The 26,044-nt window shown below is 36.8% G+C and overlaps 2 protein-coding genes and 1 long non-coding RNA gene across 3 annotated transcripts; 1 reads left to right on the top strand and 2 right to left on the bottom strand.

Annotated features, from left to right (window-relative positions):
* Positions 1–1,793: 1,793 nt before the first annotated feature.
* On the bottom strand, positions 1,794–10,478 carry cUnh7orf57 (chromosome Un C7orf57 homolog). Its single transcript, XM_082137026.1, has 8 exons — positions 10,378–10,478; positions 9,813–9,886; positions 9,238–9,417; positions 8,867–8,960; positions 8,406–8,532; positions 7,501–7,577; positions 7,245–7,348; positions 1,794–2,633 (listed from the first exon to the last, which is right to left on the bottom strand). The coding sequence occupies exons 2-8, from the start codon at positions 9,868–9,870 to the stop codon at positions 2,581–2,583; spliced, it is 693 nt and encodes a 230-aa protein (XP_081993152.1). The 5' UTR covers positions 9,871–9,886; positions 10,378–10,478; the 3' UTR covers positions 1,794–2,580.
* On the bottom strand, positions 3,228–7,236 carry LOC309474536. Its single transcript, XR_014197373.1, has 2 exons — positions 5,285–7,236; positions 3,228–5,004 (listed from the first exon to the last, which is right to left on the bottom strand). It is a non-coding gene; the product is annotated as an uncharacterized lncRNA (long non-coding RNA).
* A 1,858-nt stretch (positions 10,479–12,336) lies between the features above and the next one.
* Positions 12,337–16,871, top strand: LOC309474443 (cytohesin-interacting protein). The gene is made up of 8 exons (XM_082137040.1): positions 12,337–12,531; positions 12,703–12,743; positions 12,891–12,945; positions 13,107–13,209; positions 13,299–13,389; positions 14,426–14,492; positions 14,726–14,792; positions 16,315–16,871. Exons 1-8 carry the CDS (start codon positions 12,355–12,357, stop codon positions 16,374–16,376), a joined length of 663 nt encoding a protein of 220 aa, XP_081993166.1. The 5' UTR covers positions 12,337–12,354; the 3' UTR covers positions 16,377–16,871.
* The last annotated feature ends 9,173 nt before the right edge of the window (positions 16,872–26,044 follow it).

Raw genomic sequence — 26,044 nt, 5'->3', positions numbered from 1 at the left:
TATATTTATTTAATCTTCTGTTGGTCGGATTTCAAAAGTATTCGGGTTAAACAAAGTCCACATAACTTTGGCGAAGACTATAGCCAGCGCATCATAAATATTTTGTAGGATGATTTAAAAAAAAAACGTTTTCCTAAAGGCTCATTCAAATTGAACATTAGGCAACATTGCCATCGTGTGGATAAAAGGGCATTTCCCATTGGGAGTGATCTAACTGCTTCTGTCAGATGATAATGTTCACAATCAAATTGTATAATATAAAGAGTTATCTGTAAATAATTAAGAGAACAAAGGATTCGGAATTCGTTTAATTATAATTAACACAAATGGCAACTGAGAAAAAAACCCCACAATAAATAATATAAATAAACCACACATTACATAATAACTGTTTAAGAGGTGCAGAGTAAGCAAAATTCCCGTTCTGCCAGATGGAGTACCAAAGCCTTTTTGAGCTCAGTTCACCTCACCTTCTGCTTTACCCATCAAGTTTTTGGACCTCGGCTCATCTTTTAGCCTCCTCTCATGTTCTGCCAACCAGTCACACATATTGAGTCTTGGACCTGTTAGAAGCCAGCCAATGTTCAACAACCAGGGCTGTTATGAACCATGTGGGACTATTGGTGATTTCTCAGGTACCTCAGCCCACTGTCCATACCTTGCATTCCAGGTCCAATCCAATCCATCCAAAAGAATACCAGTGGATACCAGTGTTATGCAGTCAAAATATAAAATAATTAGCAAACAAATTCATCCACGGGAGGGTTTGTGTGAATTTTTTCTCATAAAAGAGCAGTAGGCTACAACCTGTTCAGCTTCTAACAATGTCTGCATGTGGCTTTTAGCAGATTTACATTACATTACATTTACATTTACATTAGCAGATGTCTAACATCCATTTGACTTGCAGAATAGATTAATTGCAGATCCTGAAAGTTAAATGCCCCAGTCAAGGGTGGTATGATGATTAAGTTGGCCTGTCATATCCTGTATGGGTCACCGCTACCTGGAAACTAACCTGAAGCCTTTACTGCAACGTTCCTTAATTTAACTACTCCTGCTTGTTTTCATTTTTAAAATTAAACATCTTGAAGTCAGAAACTCCTGTTTATCCCCTCGGGATTATATTCTTTTATTCAGTGATAGTAAAGACATTTATGATGTTTAAAAGATTCAGAAAAAATCCAGAAGAAAAAAATCCATCATGGTTTACACAAAAATATTAAGCAGCACAACTTTTTTTTCAACATTGATAAGTGTTTCTTGTACATGTACTAATCAGCAAATTAGAATGATTTCTGTGACATTGAAAACTGTAGTAATGGCTTCTGAAAAATCAGCTTTGCCATCATAGGAAACCTTAAAATATATTAAAATAGAAATATTATTTTAAATTGTATTAATATTTCACAATATTACTGTTTGTATTGCATTTTTAATCAATTAAATGCAGTCTTTGAGTGAGCATAATACTTCTCAAAACATAAAAAAAAATACTTACCAAGTTTTGAACATTAGTGCATGTCTTTTTTTATAAATTTTTTGTATACACTAAATAATTTGTACAAAATTATTAGTGCATGTCAAATTATATTAAATACAAATGATATTAGTAATGTTGTTTTTACCAATTTTATTCTCTGTTTAGTTTTAGCATTAAAATGTTTTCCTCTTTGGAAAATGTTGTACACATAAATATCGGAAATGTATTAAACAAGTAAAAACTTATAAGGATAACAGTGCATTCATCCTGTGAGGCTGACCTATAAAACAATGACCACAAACAGCAAGCATTTCATGCACATGCAATTTTTATTTAGTTATCATTTATAGGCATGAACAGCAAGTGTAAACATAACTTATACAGCATTTAACAACAAAACAACTGAATCTGAGATTATTATTTACCATCACATTAATACTAATAACAGACATTCACAATCACAAACTCCCTAAACCCCCTTCCTGTTCTCAAAGGGCATCTCCTTACTTGTATGTAATAATTCATGGTAAGATGGCCTTCTTGTGTGCTCATCATGTACTCAATTAGTAAACTATTAGACCATAAGAATACTCAAAAGTGTTCAAAACAGAGATTTGCTGAAGTAATAATGTATGTTTGCAGCTTACGCATTTTGTCATATTCATTGACAATGTGAGGTGAGAAAGAGCTGTTTAACGTGGCATAAGTACATCCTATCTGTTTAAATGTGTGTGTTATCTTCAGTGTTCCTAAGGTTTTGGCACATTATTGCGCCATGACATGAGCATTTATGTATAAGTGAAAAATGAATATGAAAATCAGCTCTACCTTGGCATCAATGCTCAATGCACCTAAGATGTATTTTGTAGTGCACATAACCTGTAGTTTTCATTTAGGGACTTCACAAATATTCCTTCCTTCTAGGGTTAGTTATACAGATCACAAGCACCATATATATATGTGAGCCTGACACAAACTAGTCAATGAAGAAAAATAGTGTTTTTGCTTTAAGCAGAGAGCAGGTGTTTGATGCAAAGGAGCTATTGGATACAAGAGAACAACAATTCTTGAAGAAGGGTTTTGGGGGGCATTGTCTTTTATTCCAATTCATCCTCTGGTGCAATGGTGCTTGTCTGCTCAGAGGTAATGCCTAAAATATCAAAATGCACACAAATTAATTTTTCAATTACATACATAATTTGACATGCATTAAAGGTGGAGTAAGCAATTTTTGAGAAATGCTGTTGAAAATTTAAATCAACACCCAAACAACCAATTTTGTAAGTATTTTCTTTGTGTATGCTGAAAAATATATATATATTGTGTTTGTACATAGTGGATCTGACCAATCAGGCCGCGTACCACAACACTCTTCCAGCCAATCAGCAGTAGGGGGCTCATGATGGGGAGGAGAGAGAGTGAGAAAGAGGGACATTTGTAGAAAGACTGAGAAAGAGAGATGGCTGAGATATTACCAAGGAGGAAAACGTCAGAGGAATATAACTGGAAGAAGAAGGGTTACGATCAGGCAAGAGCTAGGACCCGCGTTAATTATGGAAAAGCTTTCCAGCGCTGGAGTAGTCTTGCGTAACCAGACCTTCAGACTGACGACAGAAGGTCTGGACTCCATCACAGCATTCATTGGCTAAGGACCACCCAAGAGGATCGTCTAATTAACCAACTTGTAAAGAAACCAATTACAGTTTGTTTTGTCCTATGTCATGTTTAGGGGCGTTAAAACGTGAAGTTGATGTAGCTATGATAACAGACCGGTGTGCATCTAATATATTATTCATTCAGGAATGTTGTACAAGTTTACTGCAACAACGGCACCGCAAACTTCACATACTTTTGAAAATCCAGCGTTAGTTGATCCTGATAAGTGTTCATTGTCACAGTTTCACAAGCAGCGTTTCCATTACCCTTCAAACTGCGCAAATTGAAATTGCGAATTAAAAATATGCCCACTGGAAACACGTCAATTTAGCAAAAACTCCCATAAATCGCAAACAAATTTTTACGCTCGCATGATGTGGTTTTTCAGGCAATTCAAAAAAGCAATATTTCGCAAAACTGCAATGGAAGCACTTTTTTGCATTTTCAGGTCACCTGGCGTACGTAAAACTCGATTATTTTTTAAAGAAGGCACGGTATGTTTGGACAGAAGACGGGACAGAGTTCTTTATTTAACTCATAAAAGACAAAAGTATCACAGGAATACTGGATTCTAAACAAAGAAATGCCACAATTTATCAAGACCTCGAAGCAGATAGGAGAGAGAAACACCTCATATGTGCCACTTTCCTTGCCATTAATGCTTGGATAACATTCCTACGTCTCCTTCGATTAAATATAACGGCTAGTGCGGTGGCTAGGATATACATAAATCTACCAACATCTGGTGCCATTATTTTTGGAATGACTTATCGTGAGAGAGAAAAAAATGACGTTTTAGTCGCATAATATCGGTTAATGGAAGCGCTGTCATTTTGCAATAGCTTTTTTAATCAACATTTAGAAAATATTGCAAAAGTTTTGCGCAAATCTGTAATGGAAATGCGTTTACAGGCTTTCTTCTTCCATGAGGGGTGTTTGGCCAAAGCCTTAGACGAAAAAGTGTAATGCCGCTAACGCTGCCTATGCAGGGAAATTGAAATCCAGAAACCTTATTAGGATAACGCCAATGAATTAACTGGCCAATTGTCGCGACTATGCAAACACTGACGAGCCTTCGGGTAGTATAAAATGCAGAGGGGCGACAATGATGTCAGAATTAAAGACTGAACGCTTGCACAGCTGGTTGAGCGGCGAGCACAGTGGCTTACACAATGTCTCGTTCCCGTCTCTCAGGGAATGTCACTTTGACATTGCGTAGCCCAGCTACGCTGTGGGAACCGTGTTCAATCCCACCGTGAGAGGGGCGAAGAACTAGCCTGGAAATCCAGACCTAAATCTAAAAGATTAATGGTCTGGCGTCGACTAATGAAAATCGCCTAGCTCGAGGGGAGGCACAAAGCATGCATTTGAAAATCTCACTGCACGCAACTGGATAGCACTACGACCAATCACAACAATAAACCCCATACGCTTAGCTACCAGCGGAGCTAACTGGTAGATTAGACTCTTACCGTATCCGGTCGGCAAAACAGCAAAAACGTCCTTCTTGCAAAGGAATTATTCGAGCGGCGTCTGTTTTAAATAAAAAGCCAAGTCTAACTCGTTCATTCGTTCAAACAACTGGTATTCATTCATAGCCATCTTGCAATGTTTACTAATGACTTCGACGTCAAAGCGCTGTCGGCATCTGGCCCGCCTATATCAGATAACCCGATGTGATTGGTACAGCTCAGATCGAGGGGCATATTTAATGAGCATCATTATTCGACACCAGAGTAACTCGTTGAGCAAATTTAACTTGTGCTCTCGCGAGAACTCTGGATTTCCAGGGTAGCGAAGAACAGGGCAAAGTTTACACCAATCACAAAGTACAAAAGCATATAGCTAAACCAATGGTGTTGCCGCTATGAGTGCTCAGAGCTGGTAGGTGGAGCTAAGCCAATGAAATGCCAGCTCAGGGATGACCAAAATTTGCATATCAGATGAATAGTGAACAGGCTGCACTGAATACAGGGCAGACACAACAACAGTGAACACATAAGTATGCACATAGACATGCACAGCGTCAACAGCTAAAGCAGTAACAAACTGTGCCCAGAAGCAGGTATTTAACAATAACCCTGAAATAAGTGAGGTTATTCACTCTCCGAAAGCACTTGAGATGCCAAAGACGGCACGCCCAACTTGTAAAACCTGGCGAAAGTGTTTTGTGAAGACCAGCCAGCAGCAAAGCAATAACTCTAAATAACTCTGCAAAGCCCTTATAGGGCAAACAGCGCCCTGAGCGTCAGAGTCATGCGAGGTTGACGACTCGGAAGACAAAGCGGGTAGAGAAATTAAAAGTGCCTTAAAGGGAGTAGAAAGAGATTTAGGCACGAAACCCAGTCTCAGCCGGAGAGTGACACAACAGTCACCGGGTACAAAACGAATAGGCTACAATTGCCGTTCACCGAGAGCCTGCAAATCTCCTATGCGCTTAGCCGAAGCAAGGGCAAGAATCAGAGCAGTTTTGAGAGAGAGCTCCCTAAGAGCAATAGAATCCAAGTGCTCGAACGGGGTAGAGAGAGAACCTTCAGAACCAGCGCAGGTCCTGGGCGCAGAGGGGTGCCAATATAGAGCGGGAACTCGACGGTGGCTGGAACGAGCACCGTGGCTTTTGCACGTCACTGAAGATGCTAGAGGGAGTGATTGGAGCGTTGAGGAGTGCTTTACGGTCCAAGTCCTTAAGGGCAGCTAGGGTTAACCATAGGTGCCGGTGAAGGAACAGCATGAAGCCCATAGAACGGCCAATGGCTTGGGCGGAGCGCTTTGTTGCCATGAGCACAAAGTCCGTTTCTGTGTGCAGATCTTTCATGGCGTCTGCGTCCACGTTGCCGCTGTCCAGGGACAGCAGGAGCTTGGCCTGGAAGACCTGCAGCACAGCCATAGAGTGCAGCGTAGATGCTGCTTCGCCAGCAGATGCGTAGGCCTTATCAGCAAGGTGAGCTGTCAGTCTGCACGGCTTGGAAGGCAGGCTGAGATCTGCGCCCAGCGTGGTTGGGGAAGTGCACAGATGCACAGCGATGGTCTCCCGACGGGGGGCATGCGCATGCAGCCGTGGGCTTCCGCCCCGTCCACGTGGGAAAAGGAGGCTTGTGAAGAGGCATGGACGTGCGCCGACTGGGGAGCGCTCTAGGCGAGGTCCAGCTCCATAACCACCTTCTCAAGAACCCTGACAAGCTCCTCTGGTCTCCTGAAGGTCTATGGGGCCTTCTGTGTCAGAGCGCTCTGGCTCCTACGCTGCCCAGTCTTTCTTCAACACCAAGAGGGACATGGAGTCTCCGCCAGATCCGAAGGAGACAAAGTCCGTGACGATGGGAGGAGAGCAGAAGTTCAGAGGGCTCTCTTCGGAGAAATGGACTGGGGCATGGAGCGACAGCAGAGGACGACGGCAGGGGCCTCGCCCCCGTAATGCCACGAGCAATATCCCTCCTGGATCTCAAAACGTGCACCAGCAGGTCAACGCAGTGCACGCAGAAAGCGGCCTCAGCGTGGGCCAGGCCCAGGCAGGCGATGCAAAATCCTGCAAAAAGTAGCCATCGGATGCAGTGAAGAAGTCAAGAAGTTTCTTCATCGTCTTTAACGATGGCAGCGTAAAGGAAAAGATTCTGACGTCATTCTCCCCCCTCTGCATTTTATACTGCCCGAAGGCTCGTCAGTATTTGCATAGTTGCGACAATTGGCCAGTTAATTCACTGGCGTTATCCTATAAGATTTCCAACAATGTAGCTGGGCTACACAATGTTGAAGTGACCACTCTCGAAAGGGAACTGAAGCTGAGGTTGCTTTGTTTCTGCTCGATAAGTAACATTGGTTTTCCATACTTGCGCAAGCTGTGTGATGTGCAGGTTAGTCGTTGCCTGTGTTACATAGCATGTTTGTTATTTTGAGGTGGAGCAATGAAGGGAGGGGTGTGTTTCTTTTGAGTAGGGGTGTGTTTGTTTGGCTATCGATTTAAAATATCAACAGTGTTTGAAAAAAATGCTTACTGCACCTTTAAGCATTTCATACCAAGCAGCACTGCAGCTGCCTCCTGTAATTGTGGTTAACACAATGCAAAACTCAAACTACTCATGACATAATAATAAAAAACAGGAAGACTCACTTGAAGCATCATCATCATTGGGAGATTTATCCTCATCCTGGGCATAACCAAAGCTTAAAAGTTTGGACATGCTGACTGGAGCGGTTTTCTTCTTATCATGGGAACTGCAGTGTAGAAACAATTATCAAATATTAATATAGACTGAAAACATTTAAAGAGTTTATTAATGTGCATTTGGAAAATAATGTAGGGGCTAAAAATATATATTATATATATATTTTTTTATTTTATTTTTTTTAAAGAGAGAGAAACATACGTCTTTTTGAACTTGTTGGCCTCGTCAATATCTTGTAGGGAGAGTTTCTGCATCTCCGATGTGGCATTGTTGACATTCTGTGTGAGGACATTCGATTTTTTCTATTAATTTACAATTTAATATAATAATATAAAACACTGCCGATGAAAATTATAACAAGTGGTTAATTCACAATTAATAATTCCATCCAGCAATAAAAAAGGAAACTCACAGATACAGAACATCATTAATAAAAAGAAAGAAGCATGAAGGAAGAATAATAAATGACTAACAATGCAATAAGATGATTCAGTTTCCTGTGTATATGATGAACATGAAAGGGCATGGAGTGAGAACTGCAGATCTAATGTTACAGGGTATAGACCCATTTCAACAGTCATTTGAGTCAGCATTCTGAAAGAACCTGTTCTGTATAGTTAAATATGTCAAACTGGTTTTTGCCATGGAAAGTCTTTTTGTTTAGTAACCTTAATCCTTTAAACTATTTGCTTTTATGGTAGGCAACTGTAACGAAAAGCAAATTATTTTAAATAATGATTCTCAAATATTTACAGTATTTAGTGTTCCCAACTGAGTAGCCACATAGCATGCAGTTTTATCAAATTGTATGTATAAAAATTCACCATGAAAACACAAAAGGTAACTTGCAAAACTCCTGTTTTCCTGTGAGAGAACATGGTCTGTGCATTTGTCAACCAGTCAAGAAAGTAAAAAGCAGAATCACAACAAAGGAAAACAAAAATGATTGGACCCCAGTTTTTGCAGAAACGTATTTTGCATGGCAAAAAAATAAAATAAAAAGATGGCAAGATGGCAATTGAAAAATTGTTATAATATGACGGCTGGAGGAAGAATGGAAGGTTCAAATACACGATGGCTTTTACGGTCTGTGCTAATCCATTCACCTTGTCATTACCAGAATCCCTGTCCCAGGCTGAACAGTTATCAGTTCCAAATGGGGGATCCAGTTGCTGTAAGGCCCCTTTAGACTCACTCTTGCTGATTCCGTCAGGGGTAGTTGCATTATCTCCTCTGCAAGCATAAGATCAAAAGATTGAACCCCAGTTTTATACCACCATGGATTGGATGGATTGGGGTTTACCCTTGTATGTCTCTACAAACCCCTGTATTTCTTCTGAGAGAAGAATGCAAGTCCTCCATGTCACCCTATTAATACGGACTAGAATATTCTTGAATTGCTTGAACATGCCATGCCTTAAATACCAGAACTAATTGACACATGCATAGCTTCTTCCTCCTGGCCAATGAGTTGTAATAAATTGAGATGGTGTCTTATAATCTTGGATCATTCGTCGAACCAAAATTATGTACAAAACAGCACCTTATTGGGCTTGCAAATTCTCACCTCTCTTGATCATCGGGTAAGCCAGAGAACCAATTAGAGGGTTTGTAGGTACTGTTAGGTTTTGATTCCACAGGATCATCGTGCCACAGCAAACCTGCAGGAGAATTGAAAGATTAGCAGGGCCATAATTATAGGCATCTTTCAAAGTCAATCAAATCAACTTCTATTGAATCAAATCAGTCGTTTCATAACATACTGCTTAGTATGTTTCAGTCAAATTTGTCACAATCACGTTGTGTTCATTTTTGTAAAAGCAGTAGTCGTTCTGTACATAAATACTACACTACTACGCTATTCTGAACATGTAGTGAATCACAGCAAAGTTAATGACAAATATAAAAATAAAATCTATACAGGTGAGACACATTTACCCTTCTGTCCTCCTTGTTTTGCAAGTTTAACATAATCCGAGTCAGAGGCCTGAATTCCTACACGCCGTCCTTTAGTTTTTTCCTCAGGAGTGACGTCGGCATCCTGAGACAAACCTGGAATCTGTGAAGAGGGTCCAGAAGAAGCTCCATTTGAAGCTTCATGTTGAGTTGATCTAACACCTAAAATGAAATTATAATATTTGCACAATTATTCAAGTGGTGCTCATTGCAGAGCCAAATGGCATCCGGCTCCAGCTCTCTGGACGGCATGGGTTGAGAGAGTTTGAACTAGTCCAGCTCCACCTATGTGGATCTAATGGCTGGACGGAAAGAGTTATGGGTAAGGCTAGGGTGTGGCTGGACCTTCTAGCACCATCCATTTTACGCCAAAATTACATCCAGAGAGGGGGAGCTCCACCCATGGCTCTGCAGTGAGCAGCCTCTACAATTTTTTTCCTTCAATCTTATACAATATTTATATGTATTATGTTACAGTAATGTAAGCCTACAGTGGTCTGTAAAAAAATAAAATTAAAATAACAACGGTATAATTTGTTGCTCACAAGGGCCATTACCCGGTTTTGTCCGGCGATAGTTGGGCTCGGCATCCATGTCTGGTGTCTTGGTGGTCATCAGTTGTTAGATAGCACTGCAATTGCAGAAAGAGTAAATTAAGCGCTTAACATTGATTCTAAATACAAGGTTCTCATTTAATACGTTCTTAAGTCATCCAATTAAACCGGGAAATACTGTCAGAGTCATCTCGACATATTGAGCGCAGACCATTGCTCGGTTGCGTAGACAGCCGTATATCGGCAGCAATCTAACTTACCAAAACGAATAAACGCGGCTACTTCTGATTACGTTTTTAAACACTGTGGTTATTTTAGTGAGTTCCCGTAGGACTATTCTTGTTTATTAGTTAGCTCGCGAGTCAACCTGGTCGCCTAGTAACAAAAGCAGCATCAGGACCACCATACGCATCATCTATACAAGACACCAATTATATGCGCAGATTTTAAAAATAGAAATTACAGACATCACGGATAAAACTAAATGTAGAGCAATATTTAAATATGAAATTACATCGTTATTATTTAGCTGAGGCTATTAAAAGGACGTGGAAAAGACAAAGCTTACGTCGTGTTAACTAGCAGCAGCACGCAGAAGGGGGACGCCTAGATTTCTCTTCTTCATATGACTGAACTGCGCTCTGAACCGGGACTGAGGCGCCTCTCCTGCCACCTACTGGATGGGAAACAATCTTTTTCTTTTTCTTCTTCTTCTTCTTCTTTGAGATTTTATTGGCGGTTGACAAACAACAAAATGGTGTATTACCACTACCGACTGGTATGGAGTGTGGATCAAAATTACATTTTTATATCCTCTCCCAGAAATTAGTTATTCGAAGATACTGAAAAATAAAACTATAACATTCATTTCCCGAGTTATTTTGTAAAATATCTTTAATTTTTTCTAGATTTTGCATTAGAATCCTTCTTCAGGCTCGTATTTCTGACAGTATAGCATAACCTGTCTATGAGCATAACATGTTCCACAGTTTCTTCTTGCCCACGAAATGCACACCTTCCCGTATCATGGTTACCCATTTTATAAAGTGTCCTGTACTCCTGTTTAGTCTTGTATGGCCAAATCTCATCCTTGAAATTATTATCTCACCTCTCCTGTTTTTTCCTGCACTTCTCATCTCTCCCACTTTCCTTTGAATTCTGTAAAACCATAGACCTTTCTTCTCCATATCCCATTTTTTGCCAACTTACCATCAACCTTTCCTTAATGATACTCTTGATTTCATTCTTACTTATACTTACACTTAAGTTAATGTCGTTACTCCCTATGGCTTCTTTTGCTGCCTTATCTGACTGCCATTTCATTTCCTTGGATACCAATATGTGTGAGACCATCTCTGTTTTATTACACATAAAAATCACTGTAAGTCCCATCATTTGAATTCTGTATAATGTTGGCTGTATTTCAATTAAAATGTCAGGTCTACTTTCTGAATGACTCCATTGTAAGCTAGCCAATGATGAACTTGAGGTCTGAACAAACAACTCTGTAACAGTAAAAGCAACTCCTATCTTATTGTTTATGGTCTCTGATGCATCTGTGTAGATCTGAAGCTGTGGTACTCATATGTATGCACATTACATGAATTACATTCCTTATCCTTGTTTTTCTTTTCTAACAATGTAAAATCTACTGTGGCGTCTGAAAGTAACCAAGGTTTTAGGTAGCGGTATAGTTGGACTAACTTTTAACTGATTAACTTTAAGTTCTGTTGCTTTCTCTATTACTGTCCATCCGAAGCTTTTCGTTTTCCTCCTCTCTTTTTCCCAACAGGGCTTTAAAGTGTCTTGTGTTGGATTCTCTTGACTATGGCCTTGTAAATTAGCCCCATAATTCAGTGATAACTGTATCCTTCTCATTTCTAATGACATTTCCCCATTTCTGGCTGTAGTGCTATCAGGGAAACAATCTTCAAGTGAAAACCATGGTCTTTTTTTACAGTCTATGGTAAAAACACATGACATAACATGTAATATTATTGAGAAGTGGAGATTTGGCTCATATAATGTGTTTTTTCATGAACTTTATTATTTAAAAAAAAAACTCATTTGTTTGTTTGTTTGTTGACGGCAGTTTAAACCTGTGGTCATTCATTAATAAATTAGCTAGGCTATATTAAATTATTTATTTAAAATTTAAATCTGTTGTTCATGTTTATTAACTCTCTATTTCTGTTTTAATGTATGGAAGACATTATCTGTCAATTTTAAATAAATAAATAAATTAAATAATAAGTGTACGCAAAACGTGCCAAAAAAAAAAAATCTATTGTTTAGTTTTCAGTTTCAGATTTATCATTTGATTAATGGATTTAAAATTGACCTTGTTAATGCAGCCGTTTAGTTTGTTTTAAACAAGTCGCAAAGGTGATTTTAAACACGATTCTCCATAATTGTGCGCTGACAAACTTACAGTAAATTCAAAAGTTTATAGTGAAGCCCCGGGGACTTTACTGTTGTCACGTGACATCCGTTCAGAGGCGCGTGTAAAAGCCGGAGGAGTCAGGAGTGACGTTCAGAAGCAGAGATGTCAGCAACACACACTCTGAAGATGACAGCATCTGTTCAATACTTAAGAAAACTGCTGGGGAAAAGCAGCTGCGCGAAAAACAACCTGTTGAACACTGGACACAAAACACAGAAGAACACTAGTGATTATAAACAAACAACCAAGAGCAAAGATGAAAAAAGTCATAAAAGAAACGTAAGTGACTACTCTTTTTTTTTTTTTTTACTTTATTTATTAAATGTTGATTCTATGATTCTAATAATTATTTTATAATTGATATTTAATTATATTATTATTATATAAATAATATATTAATCTAGTATCTAAATTATTTTAATAAAGACCCATTGTGGTGTATTTATTTAGGTTCTGCAGTCCCAAGACAAGACAACGGAGCAGTGCATACGGTAAAAACAAACATATATATTATATATAATATATATAATATATTAACATCTTAAGTAGCCTACACAAATTCAAACCACATGCACAACTCCGATTTGGACTGTTTATCTCTGTCTCTTTCTTACTCATGTCTCTCTCTTGGTTAACAGGAAAACTGTTGTTTTAAGAAGAAAAGAAAATGAAACCTTTGGGTTTGACATCCAGGTAACCTCATTACCCGCCCACCCTCTATCCCTCTCTCTCTTCTCATCCTTTGTTTCTCCATTCATTCAAGCATTACATGCCTGCCTGAGGGCTTATTATCTGTCAGAGGATAATTGGATTTTGGATGATGAATTGATTGGATCTTTATTCCCTGTCCATAGACAGGCAGTGTTGAGAGAGGCATCAGTGCTGAGCAGGATTTGGGCTCAGGTGTGTGTTGGGTGAAGGAGAACAGTCTCGCAGAGAGTAGTGGGTTAATGACAGGTGAGTTATCAAAACACCTGCCCACTTTCTGTCTAGAACCAGTGTCATTCACACTTACTCATTGCTAAAATCTTTGTCTCTCATCTCAGGTGATGTTATTATCACAGTCAACAGTGTGTATATTGCTGGATTCACTCAGCAGCAGATCAAGGATCTGGTTCAGACGTCCTCCTTCTTAATGTAAGACTAAACACTATTGACTTTGGCACAATTTGATTAAGGTTTAAACCTTAAACTTTTTTTTTTTTTATGTAAAAAGACTGTAACAAATCTGCTGTACTGTGCCAGACTAACTGGGACTAGTCACAGCACTTGCATAATGTAGCAGGGATATGTTGATTATAAATAATTTTGCCCTATTGTTGGTTTGATTGCTTGTGTTGCTCTCCTCATTTGGATAAAAGCGTCTGCTAAATGATTAAATGTGATGTACAGTGAAACCTGTTAATCGGTTCACTTAATTAACCTGTGCAGTGTAAAAAAGTATGAATTACCATAATTTATGGTTAAAATCTTCATCGATTTAAATTTGATTTAAATAAAGTTGATATATATATATATATATATATATATATATATATATATTCATTTATCCTTTGATGTAAAATTATTTGTATAATTTTTATTTAGCTATTGTAGTTTATATTTTGTTAAATAGTTTTACATTAAATTTAACAGGATTTTATTACAATGTTTTTACAATATCACAATATTTGTATTCATTCTGTCACAAAAGCTGCCACTATGATAGAATGTGTGAGAGTGGGTGTATAATGGCGCAATCCAAAGCAGTAGTAATTACATGAATAGTAGAAGTTGTATTGTTATTACTTAAAGTCGGAATGAAACAGAAGTTGTGATAGTCTTTTCTTTCATATTGTGACATATCAGAGCGAAACGTCAGCTCAGACAAGAAAAACTGTAGCCTTCGCACCAGTAAACACTTCATCAGAGAAGAGCTGTCAGGAGGGGAAGTTATTTTGGTGAAAGATTACAAGGGCACATAAAAAAAAAAAAATGATGTGCACATATTTATAATACATATTAATAATAAATATTGCAATATTCCATGAAAAATAAAAACATTTTCAAATTTGATTTCATGGTGACTTTAATAAACCCTGTGAACAATTTAAAACCTAGTAACCCTAGTTTTCATTGTAAATGCCTCTTGATCTGAATATAATCTTTATGTCTTCTCTTTTGTGGACTGTAGGATGGAGATTATCAGAGGTGCTACAGAAAAGCAGAGACAATTGCTTGGCAAGCTTCATCTTCTGCAGGTGATTTTCTTCAAAAATATTGAACATTTCTTAATAACATAAGTGCATTTTTATAACACTTCATAATCATTCTTGTCCTGACTCTGTTTTGCGTAACTTGCGTATCAATAGTTATTTACAGTAATTATGTTGTATTGGGGAACTGTGTGAATCGTGAACAAAGTTGGTTTCCTCTTGCTTAACACTTTTTTTCTTTCTCTGTGTTTCCCCCTCACATTTACACCACACAACAGCGGCAGTTTACAGAGAAACGCGAGGAGCTTCAGACACTCATCACAGAGGAAGTGCGTCTAATTGGAGGTGTGTTAATATGTTTGTTTGTGAGAGATGTGGGCATACACTACCCACAAGAGAATGCATCATTTCCCCATAAAGCCACGATCTGCCCTCAAGATATCACCAAAAGCATCTGTGTGTGTGCACTCATGCCATGTGGGGAGTGTGTGTGTGTGCTTATAGAAATTCTACTTTGACAGGAAGATACTTTGCTGATGATTCTTATCATTGTTTTAAAGTGAAACTTCAGTTAGTCTACACAGTGAAAAAATGTTTTGTCAGGTCATTTTAAATGTGTTTCATGTGGTGACAACTGCATATATAGAGGCTTGTTTCTACTGTGGAAAAATTAGATAAAGACAATAGCAAGTTTATATTTCACAGTTCGGACTTTTTTTCTCAGACATGCGAGTTTATGTCTCTCAATTCTGGGAAAAAAATCTAAATTGTGAGATATAAACTTGCAATTGCAAGAAAAATCTGAACTGTGAGTTTTTATCTTATCTCTGACTTATTTTCTCAGAATTTTGAGATATATACTCGCAGTTTCGAGTTATACAGTTCGACATGCCAGATATAAATTCTGAGATAAAAAGTCACAATTACCTTTATATATTTTTTTTTTACTCCATGGTGGAAACAAGCTTCCTATCACAGGTTGGCTGTAGCGTAATCTAAAAGACAATACGTGACACAGAATGGACAATAAAACAAGTCTTTAATAAATAGAGATAAATCTTACAAACACAATCCATTTAACATTAACACGAGACTATGAACAGAGGTGAACTGAGGGATAAATACACAGAGGGAAGATAATCAATGGAACAGAGAACAGGTGAGGTACTAATTAGAAACCATGACAACAGATGAGTAACTAGAGCTAAGGCAAACGATGACAAAGAAAACAGGGGCCATTTACACAACACCTTTTACAACTAAAAACGCAAATATTTTATGTCCCTTTTTTCGCCATTCATTTACACGACAACGGCGTTTTGGGGGCCTGAAAAAAAATTACTTTTGAAAACGTGTCTCAAAGTGCACATTTTTAAAAACGATACCATTATCGTCTCTGTGTAAACTACAAAAATGCTCATTTGTGAACACTGTGACGTCATTTGCACGCATATTATGTGCTCAGTCTATTGGCACAGTGTGTTTCTTTACAAAGTGACATCGCCAACTATTGGCCCGGCAGGAGAATACAGCGTTTTCAGTCGTTTTGCGGATCCGTGTGAATAGAGATCATTATGACAACGTTTACGTTTTTAATAAAAACTTTCGTAAGAATCGCTTCATCAACCATAATTTTTTAAGGATCAGGTCAGAATTTACAGGAATTACATAAATTAAAAAAATGTACTACATAGAATAGCATGATTTATAATAAATAATAATCATTTGTAGGAACACATTAGAAAATGATACTAAATTAATATTTTCAGTTAAACCATTTTTGTTCATTTTGAGTTATCTTCTTTTATGTTCACACAAACGCTTTAGTGTGCCAGTAGATTAAAACAATGTTTTCCTTTGTTTTCAGGTGCCATGGAGAACATCCAGAAGCCACATGCCCTTACAGTATCTTCTGCTAGCCTTTGCTGACAGTATGGATTGTTTTGTTCCACTTACAATATAATCAAACACAACCCTAATCAAGGTTGTGGGCTTCACTTGAAAAATGCACGCCTGTGCATTAGAGTAGGGCTGTAAGTAAACACTTCAAAGTAGCACCTTCTACTCCTAAACCATTTTAAAGTTAAAAGACTTATGGCCATAAGGTCAAAGAGACCCTGTTAAGACAGGATCGAAACCATGATATTTAGCATGAAATGTTAAATATGGATGTATAAGATGGAATTATTTAACTATTTATTTTAATTATAGTGCATTTCTGTATTATCTATACTGTATTTGTGTATTTTGCACTATTAAGCAGCAGTAATTTTTATTGTAAATGTATTTAATTTACTGTACTGTTTTTTTTTATCTAATATATTTTGTCTGAATGTGTTATGTATTCATATACAAAGTGTTTTAATATATTTTTTTCATTTTTATATTTATAGAATGCCTCTTTAATAAACTTTCGTAACTGGTGTTTTGGTGTAGCACAAGCTGGTTCTTCTTAGGCTGTTTCCCACACACAGTACACTTAATCTTGCTGAATGTGGTTTATATAAGTTGATTTGTCTGCTGTTTGCTTCTGCTGATCATAGGTTTCCCAGATATCATCTCTCTCAGTGGTAAAATACCAGATGCAATTCTTACTCACCACAAAGATCTTATGCCTGGCAGGAAATGACACATCAATGATGGTTCATTCTTTATCAAAGAAAAAAATATAGCATTCTCATCAAGACTTGATTGAAAGTAGAATGACTGACGGATGCCTCATTCTATTTTCAACCTCTCTGAGACCCCATTTTTGGCTTCTTTAAAGACTTTGTAGAAGTTTTTGCAACATCTTTACAATATTGGATGGCAATTGTATAAAGCTCAACCAAACTAATGACCAAAAACACATGTAAGATTTTGCAGATTCATTAGATAATCCAGGGAATGTTGATCTAATCACAGGTTAACTCTGAAAAGGTTATTGAAGTCATTGTGTTAGATTTGAGTATCTAGTTGTTTTGAGTTTTTTTTTGTTCTGTCCTTTAGGTTTTTATTTAGAACACTAAAAATGTCCCTTAATATTTAGTTAATTTTCAGGTCTAAAGTCTATAAACAGCTGGTTAGGATGGACCTCATTATGGTTGCATGACTGTGCAATGCATCAGAAACCTGTTATCTGTGCTGGTTTAAGATATTGAGTATATTATAGACCCTTGTGAAAAAGTACACTTTAGCTGACTTATGGTTTTACTTATGGAAAACTCTAAAAGAATAGATTAAATGCTAAATGAATGTAGTGTTTTAGACACACTAAATGTTAATTGCAATTAAATGAAAACATATTAGTTTAAATTGATAGAAGTTAGCTTAACTTTAGAGAATTTCTTAATGCACTTACCTTTATATTATGTAATTTCATAATTACTTGACAATATGGTTAAAGTGTACTGCTGAATGTAGGCTACTGACAAGCAATTATGGTAAACTAAAATACTTTAACGTCACTTCTATTCAAACTAAAACCATGTACTTTACATGTGCTATAATGTGTTAGTCAACATCACACACAATAATTACACTTTTTTTAAAGCATGAAAAAGATTACTGAAACAATAATTTAAAATGTACTTTAATGTACACTTAAAGGGATAGTTCACCCAAAAATTAAAATCATTTACTAACCCCCATGTTGTTTCACCCTCATTTGCTCACCCTTTTGTTCCAAACCTGTAGGAGTTTCTTCTGAACACAAAAGATATTTTGAAGAATGTTGGTTTAGGGTAGCCATTCCAGTTTACATCCAGAAGAAAAGAAAAAAATACTATGTTAATACAGTGTTAATTTGAGTGAACTATACCTTTAAGTGGCCTTTTATTTCTAACATTATATTATTTCCAAGTACAGTTTTATAAAACATGGGGGGGGGGGGGGGGGGCGTCAGAATGGACAAAAACAGTGTAACAGATCCACTGAGGAAAGTTGCAGTTGAACCCAAGTGCAGTTTTATTAAAGATAATCTAGAACAAACAAAACAAGACGATAACTTAAACTAGTCGTTAAACATGACCATAAACGTAAAAACATGAACTTGATGATCTGACAAGACTAGATGCATGAGACTCTCCAACAGCGGTTACGGGGAACAATACTCAACAAGAGACAAAGGAAATATGAGGGCTATTGATACACAAAGACTAATGACTTAACAAGACACACTTGTGAATAATCAACAAGGAACCAATCAGAACATGACACACGAGACTAGCGAAGCACATGACAAGATCACATGATGGCAAAGGAATCACATGACAAACCAGGAAACCATTACTATGCTAAATTACAAAATAAAAAAGACATGAAACATGACCGAACCAAAACCCAAACCAACATGACAAACAGATTCTGAGGAGGACGACTATTTGGCATCTCAGTGAGATGTTAGACTGTGGAAAACTAATATCCACCTGTCCGAAAGTGTGTTATCCTTATTTAAGTGTGGTAAACACAACTTTGCAGTAAGAGAACACCAAGAAATCTCCTGATTTCAAAAAAGCTCAAAAGAAAGGGTGCCACTTTTCAAACTGAATGTCCCATCTCAACCAACCATCAATCTCACAATCCCATGCTCAAACCCAGAATTAGAAGCCAAACAACACTTTTTTTCTCTAAACAATGGGGATGAGAATCTCATCAGCTCCACCACTGGGAATGAGAATGAGGCTGCGTCACCCAATGACAGCCAGATTCCATTGAGTCGTTGAGGGAGGGACACTGACACAGCCATGCACAGATTGCTCGCCACAAGAGACTACTTTTGAGCATCCTTCTCCTTCAGGGTCAACTCTTCCTCCCAAATCCCAGGAACTGGAGTCAGACCCCACTAACAAACCTCACGCAGTACTGCTGAGCCAACAGGGACAAGGTAAGACGCATTATTAAGTGATTATTAAGTGAGTACAGTGAGTTATGTCGATGTGGTGAATGGTTTCTGCATTTGTACTGACAATGCAAATCTTCTCCATTGACTGTTCATTGGTTTTGAAAGGTACAAGTTCACTTTTCACATTCAGTTGGTTCGGTTTACTTGTTCGAAGTGCATAAGTTGTTTTATGTTGAGGAAAAACTAGTTTTGATAAGGTATTTCTAAGATAAATTTAATGTATTTCTAAGATAAACTATAAAGAGAACGGCAATAATACTTTCAAAATGTAATTTGAAAGATGTCTAGACATGGTTACTTAAGATATTTTTCTGTACTGATGTAACATCATGGCACGATTTCCTAATTCTTGAATATTATGTAAGGCCTCTCATTGTTGGAAGAATTGTGTACTCGCAGTTCTCATTCCAGCAGTTGGTCGCTTTGTTTAGTCAAATCAAATTAAAATTCCTCAAAACAACTTTGCATCTTTTGCCAAGTCTCTATACCAGAAGTCCTTTCCTAATTTGGACATGACAAACCATTGCGATTAATGAAAAGACACTGATTGTCAGTTGAATGCCAACATTGGGTGATTTGGTTAAATTACAGCACAAGAAAAACTATGTTAATTATCATACAAACTGATCTATGTTACATCTGAGAACTGGAATTCAAATAGAAGAGTTGTGTCTCTTTTCCTTTATCAACTGCTGCAATCACAGGACAGGAAGTGACATCAATGGAGCAGAACGCCAAGGACACATTTGAAGCTGAGAAAGAGCAAATGAATGGTCAAACCGAAGAAATACCTCAAGAGACGACGACATCTGAAGAGCCGGCGAATATAAGAGAGAATAAGAAAGAAGAGGAAATAAGTGTGAATAAAGCAGATGAGAATGAAGGGGGGGAAACGAAGGAAGAAGAGGAAGAAAACGAGGAAGAGGAGCCTGATGTCCAGCCTTCGGTTGAGATGTCAGGCCAAGAGTACGAGAAGGATAAAAACAACCGGCCTGTTTGCAGGTACAACACTGTCTGCTACAGGAAGATTAAGAAAGGAAACACAATGCAGAGAATAGATGAGTTTGAGTCCATTCTGAATGTATAACAGTGGTGAATGTCATCAGAGACATGCGTAAGAACTGAGTGCCGTCATCATGTATGTTTTCATGTGGTTGTTAAACTTCTTCATAGTTAAAAGACATAACATGAACAGTATTTTATGACAGTTTATTTTCGGTTTCTTTGTAGAAATCAGTAGTTATCTTTAAAGCATCAAGAAAGCAGACTCGTCTCTGATCAAGTTTAAGTAAACCCTCATCAGTGAGCTGGAAAAACATTTATTTGTCTGCAAATTAGATTTTTCATTCATGAATGCTCCTCCAAATAACATGCGGTCTCTCTGACTGATGCAGGCCTGATCTATTGTGTAAGTATGTGAACTCAACATCAATGAATTACTGGAAGAGCTTATAGTTACAGTAAAGCAGTATGGAGGACATTATTGTATTTCTGTTTAAAATGTCAAAAAAGGTTTTTGAACTCTAATGTAAACTTTATAATGTTGTGATTATGGATATAGCTTTGTAAATGGTGCTCCCACCTTTTAAAATACAACACATAATAGTAATTTCAGCATTTTATCATTTCCCTATTTAGATGTGTCTATGTAATAAATGCATGTAAGCAATCTGTGATGATATTTTTGGACAAATAGTTTTCATTGTTTTCTATGATGTTACTGGATATCTACCATCACTGTAAAAAAAAAAAGTTGCTGCCTTAAATTTTTAAGTCCAATCAACTTATATGGATGTTTAAGTCATATCCACTTAAATTACATTAAACTGACTTTAAAAAATGAGTTTAATCTTGTATAACTTTTACTATTAAATTCGAATGTATTTATATATTATATTATATTATATTATATTATATTATATTATATTATATTATATTATATTATATTATATTATATTATATTATATTATATTATATTATAATATAATGAAATAAAATACAATATAATATAATTTAATATCATATCATATTATATAATATTTCTTATCCACTAGATGGCAACATTGTTTTGTCTTGTTATAAAGGTAAGGACAGAGGTTTGCATGACCTGCCTCTGTCTACTTTTACAAACTACATTTCTGTTAATGGGTCTTCATTGGAATTTTGAACATTATATGTGGAGTCTAAGAAAAATCCTGATTGTTTTGGGTCCTGTTATGCATATTTTATAGAATTGAAACATTCATCAACTAAGGAAAATACACGGCCATGGATTACTTGTAACAAATAATCTCGACAACCCTTCATAAACCAATCTAATATACAACCACAATAAAATGACAACCTAATAAAATCAAACTTCGACCAGCTCAATTAGCATGAAGAAGGGAGACCAACAAATTGTTTACCTTTATTTAACTAATCATTTTTATGTGCCATCTAATGTAAGTATAATCAATGTAATGAGATATTTACTGCAGTGATTAGTTTCATTTGGGTGTTTATGACCCGACGGACTCTTTTATTTATGTCTGTGTGTTTCTGGCCCCTCTCTAATTGCTCATTGGGAGTCTGTGTGGGTTTGGTGTTGTTTCGTCTGTTAGCTCTATAAATGCTTGAACTTTACAATACAAATCTCAGTAATTGCTTTTTATTTGAAGGCAGTTTATGAATATCACCTCCATTCCTCCAAGCACATAACCTGCTGCTGCCTGATCGTAATGTATTACAGGTTACTTTAATGTTTTCATAATTCTGCTGTAGGTTTATTTAGGCAAAACGAGACAGGGCTTTTGGCCTGGCTTGTTTAAGTCAGGTCCGGGCCTCATTTGAATGGTGACAAATGTCATGCTGCCATGGCAACGGGAGGTTTGTGACTGTTGTGGTGCACCGTCCCTGGGCTGGGGGTCGGAAGGCACTTCCTGGGCAACACACGTCCCCTGTGGTTTAGGGTCGTAATTGACCTTTCCTGACAGAGCGGTGCGGCTTTTCATTCTCCCTCGCTCCATCACTTTTCTACTGTTTCCTCTTTCTTTCTTTCTGTTTTTGTCGCTCTCACTCTTTCTGTCCCCCCAGAAAGCAGGTTGCATCACGGTGGGCTGAAATGCCACTCTTGGCCCGGGGCTTTTACGCAGCTCTTTCTGACTTCCTCTGGCTCTCTTTGCCTGTTTGAGGCATGTTTACGCAATAACGACCATGCGCTTGTCTGCTAGTTTTGTGGTAGAGGTACTGGAGAAGGTTGTTTTTTTATCAACTCTCCTCCTTTTTGAAATAAAATAAAATATTAGGCCAGTTTCAGTCTGGTTTTAGAGCACAGTACAGAGTCTGCTCTTTTGAAAGCGTTGAATGATCTGTTACTAAATGTTGATGCAGGTAAATGTGTCGTTCTGGTTCTTTTGGACCTTAGTTCAGCCTTTGACACAATTGATCATTCAATTCTTTCGAAACATTGTGAGCAGTATATTGACATTAGAGGATCAGCTTTAAATTGGTTTTCGTCCTATCTTAAGGGGAGAAATGTTTCAGCATTGAAAACTTCTCCTCCTCCTTTTCTCCAGCTTGTACATGTGGTGTGCCGCAGGGTTCTGTTTTAGGCCCTGTTTTGTTCTCCCTATATCTGCTTCCATTAGTCAATATTTTTCGTAAGCATGAGATTTCATATCATTGTTATGCAGATGATATTAAGCTTTATTTTCTTTACAGAACATGTCCCTCAGTTGTTGGTCGACTGTTTAAGAGATTTTAAAAACTACTCCAAAAGTGTTTGTTTTTGGTCCATCTGAACTAATCATCACTATATGTTCTCAAGCAAGAAATTTAGGAGTCATTTTTGACTCAACACTCAAATTTACACAAATAAATTCAGTTGTTAAATCAGCTTTTTTTCAGCTTAGGGCCACTGCCAAAATGAAATCTTTCTTTCCATTCAAGGACTTAAAAACTGTTCATCGAGACTGGACTGTTGCAATTCATTCTATTTAGGGGTATCTCAATCTTGTCTTTCTTGTCTCCAGTTGGTCCAAAATACGGCCAGACTTTTAACGGGTTACTAGAAAGAGGGAAAGTATTACACATTGACTAGTTTGCATTGGCTCCCCGTTGAGTATCGAATCCAGTTAAATACTTTATTATTTGTATGTAAGTCCTTGAATGGATTGGCACCACATTATATATCTGACCTCCTTTCTTTTCATCAGACCAATAGGTCTTTACCTGTTTCTGTCTGTCCTCTTCTAGGTTTTTAAAATCTTCGCTAATGATGCATCTTTTTACATTGGCTTATGAGTTAGAGTAATGAGATCCGGTGTGATCATATTATTGGGATTATTTGTATTGTTTGTTGCTATGGCAAATTTGTATTACTATTGTATATTTGTGATTGTCTTGTTTTGTGTTATCTGTTATTACTCTATTTACTTGCTTGCAGCACATTGGTTGGCCATGCCTTCATTAAATGTGCAATCTAAACTAAACTAAACTTTTATTTTACATTGAAGTATGGGTTACAACATATTCTCTCTTAAACAATTTAATATTTGGACAGTGAAGCCACACTAAAATGTATAAATGTTATTGGATTATATAGTATAACAAAGCATCAGACCAAGTGGCATTTTGTTTAGGAACACACAGCACAAACACTCTTTACAAGCAAAACATTTAAAAAATGGCTTACAGTAGGTTTTGATGCTAAAAATACTGTCCAATGAAAGTAAAAAAAATGTAAAAAATGTGGCCACGTGAATGGACTTTCTGGTCACGTTTATAGTTATTGTGATCAGGGTTATTATCATTAATGAAAACTAAAACCAAAAAAAAAAACATTTCTGTTGCTTGAAACATAAACATTACCTGAAACTTATTTTATTTCAGCTAATTGTCAAAGCAAAATTTCTCATAAATATTAATAAAAACTATATACACATTTTTTAAAAACAATTAATAAAATGGCAAAACGCACAACAAAATTACTTACATTTAAAAATATATATATTGAAAATTAAATCTAATTAAAAATATTAACAAAAATGATCATTTTACATAAATGATACCAAAATAACCCTGATTGTGATGAACTACAAATATGGTTGCTTTGTTAGGATAGTGGTTTACAAGCGGGAGTCCATGTAAAGACAAGAGACAAATAGTTGCTAAAAAAATAAATAAATGACATTACAGATTTTGATATCATTTAAATTTGAAAATGTCATGCTACTTGCTAAAGACAAGACGGAAATCATATAAAAATTAATCACAAATAATTTTACTATTTTCAGGTTTATATAAAATGTACTAGAAATAATAAATATTTATATTTAAAAAAAAAATATTGCTTTTTTTACACAATTTGGCACATAAAACAGTATAAATATGATTTTATAAATGAAAATATTTGGGGGTTTCTGTGTTTTTTAATTGTCTAAAAGTGTCCAAATATTTTTGTGGACATTATATTAATGAGATGTGTGTAAAAACAATTCTTGTAACAGTACAGTAAAACCGTGCTTCTAATTTCATGTGCAAATGAATCCACAGATGCTGCCATGTTCAACATCTTCTTTCTAAACAGATCTGCGAACGATGTACAGAATAAATGATGATTTGAGAGCGAGAGGTGGCCTCGGAAGCGTGAGTCATCCGTCAGTGTTTGTGTGCTGTGAGAGCGGCCCACTGTGGCCTGACTCTACGGCACACATTCATGAACCCCCTCACGCCATGATTGCTCGACAATGACAGCTTTGTGAAGGATGGAAGAGAGCTGCTGTGGAAAATATTCAAGACACTGAGAGAAAGAGAGAGACAATGAAAGAGAAAGAAGAGCTATCAAAGTGTTTCGTTCACAAAGCCTGCGAGTGTTCTGGCTCCGTTGGAAACTTTCAGCCGTTCAGCTGAGTTTTAAGGGGGTGAGGGACAAATAGAAAGCTTGCGTCTTGTGGTAAACATGGGGTGGGGTCAGGAGAGGTCATTTTTCTCTGTGCATTCACTGGGTGGGTGTGATGGGTTACTGGAGGCCTGTTCCGCTGTCCATTCTCTCTTCAGGTCAGATCCAGAGACCAGTGGCGTCACAGCGGCTCACAACGGACATGCCATGACAGAACACAGGAACTGATGACGTCTCCGATCCTTTAGGGGGGATTCTACTCATTTTTTTGCATGGGGGGGTTGTATCCTGCACTTGAAAAAACACTATAATTCACAAAACAAAATGGCAGTAAAACCAATAATTTCTGAAAGACTCATATGCCATCTTACTGTAAACTTCACATTGTCACAGGATGATGATAGAAGATTTAAAATAAATTAAATAAATCATTAAATATAAATTAAGTTAAGTTAAAGAAAAATTCTGTTTAATTGAATTTGTTATTAATAATTGTAATATTTTGTTAAAATAATAATGATAAATTATTCTATTCTATTATTCTTAATATTAAGAATAAGAAATAGAGGAAAATGCAAGAGACAGACAGACAGTCTATTTATTATAAGGACCAAAGTATATATAATATGTATAAAATTCTACTTTATATATATATATATATATATAAAAACTCAAAATGTTATAGACCACAGATAAATAAATAAATAGGAAATTGTCAAAAACTTTGACAGTAAAAAACTTTCAAATAAAAAATTGTATTGTCATTTATTAGGCAAATAACAAACGAGGTTTCACACCTGTAATTTTGATTCGGATCAAACTGAAAAGTCCGAA

The sequence above is a fragment of the Leuciscus leuciscus genome, assembly GCF_965113295.1.
Source record: "Leuciscus leuciscus genome assembly, chromosome: 14".
Classification (NCBI taxonomy): domain Eukaryota; kingdom Metazoa; phylum Chordata; class Actinopteri; order Cypriniformes; family Leuciscidae; genus Leuciscus; species Leuciscus leuciscus.
This window is presented reverse-complemented; position numbering and strand designations above follow the sequence as displayed.

What these genes read in the sequence shown, in the direction of transcription:
- LOC309474443 (XM_082137040.1), top strand. Translation starts at nt 12,355, where the DNA reads ATGTCAGCAACACACACTCTGAAGATGACAGCATCTGTTCAATACTTA. An exon ending in AAAAAAGTCATAAAAGAAAC is followed by an intron (nt 12,532 to 12,702) that starts GTAAGTGACTAC and finishes GTATTTATTTAG; the next exon opens with GTTCTGCAGTCCCAAGACAA. An exon ending in CAGACGTCCTCCTTCTTAAT is followed by an intron (nt 13,390 to 14,425) that starts GTAAGACTAAAC and finishes TGTGGACTGTAG; the next exon opens with GATGGAGATTATCAGAGGTG.
- cUnh7orf57 (XM_082137026.1), bottom strand. Translation starts at nt 9,870, where the DNA reads ATGACCACCAAGACACCAGACATGGATGCCGAGCCCAACTATCGCCGG. An exon ending in TTACCCGATGATCAAGAGAG is followed by an intron (nt 8,533 to 8,866) that starts GTGAGAATTTGC and finishes TTATGCTTGCAG; the next exon opens with AGGAGATAATGCAACTACCC. An exon ending in GCCAACAAGTTCAAAAAGAC is followed by an intron (nt 7,349 to 7,500) that starts GTATGTTTCTCT and finishes TCTACACTGCAG; the next exon opens with TTCCCATGATAAGAAGAAAA.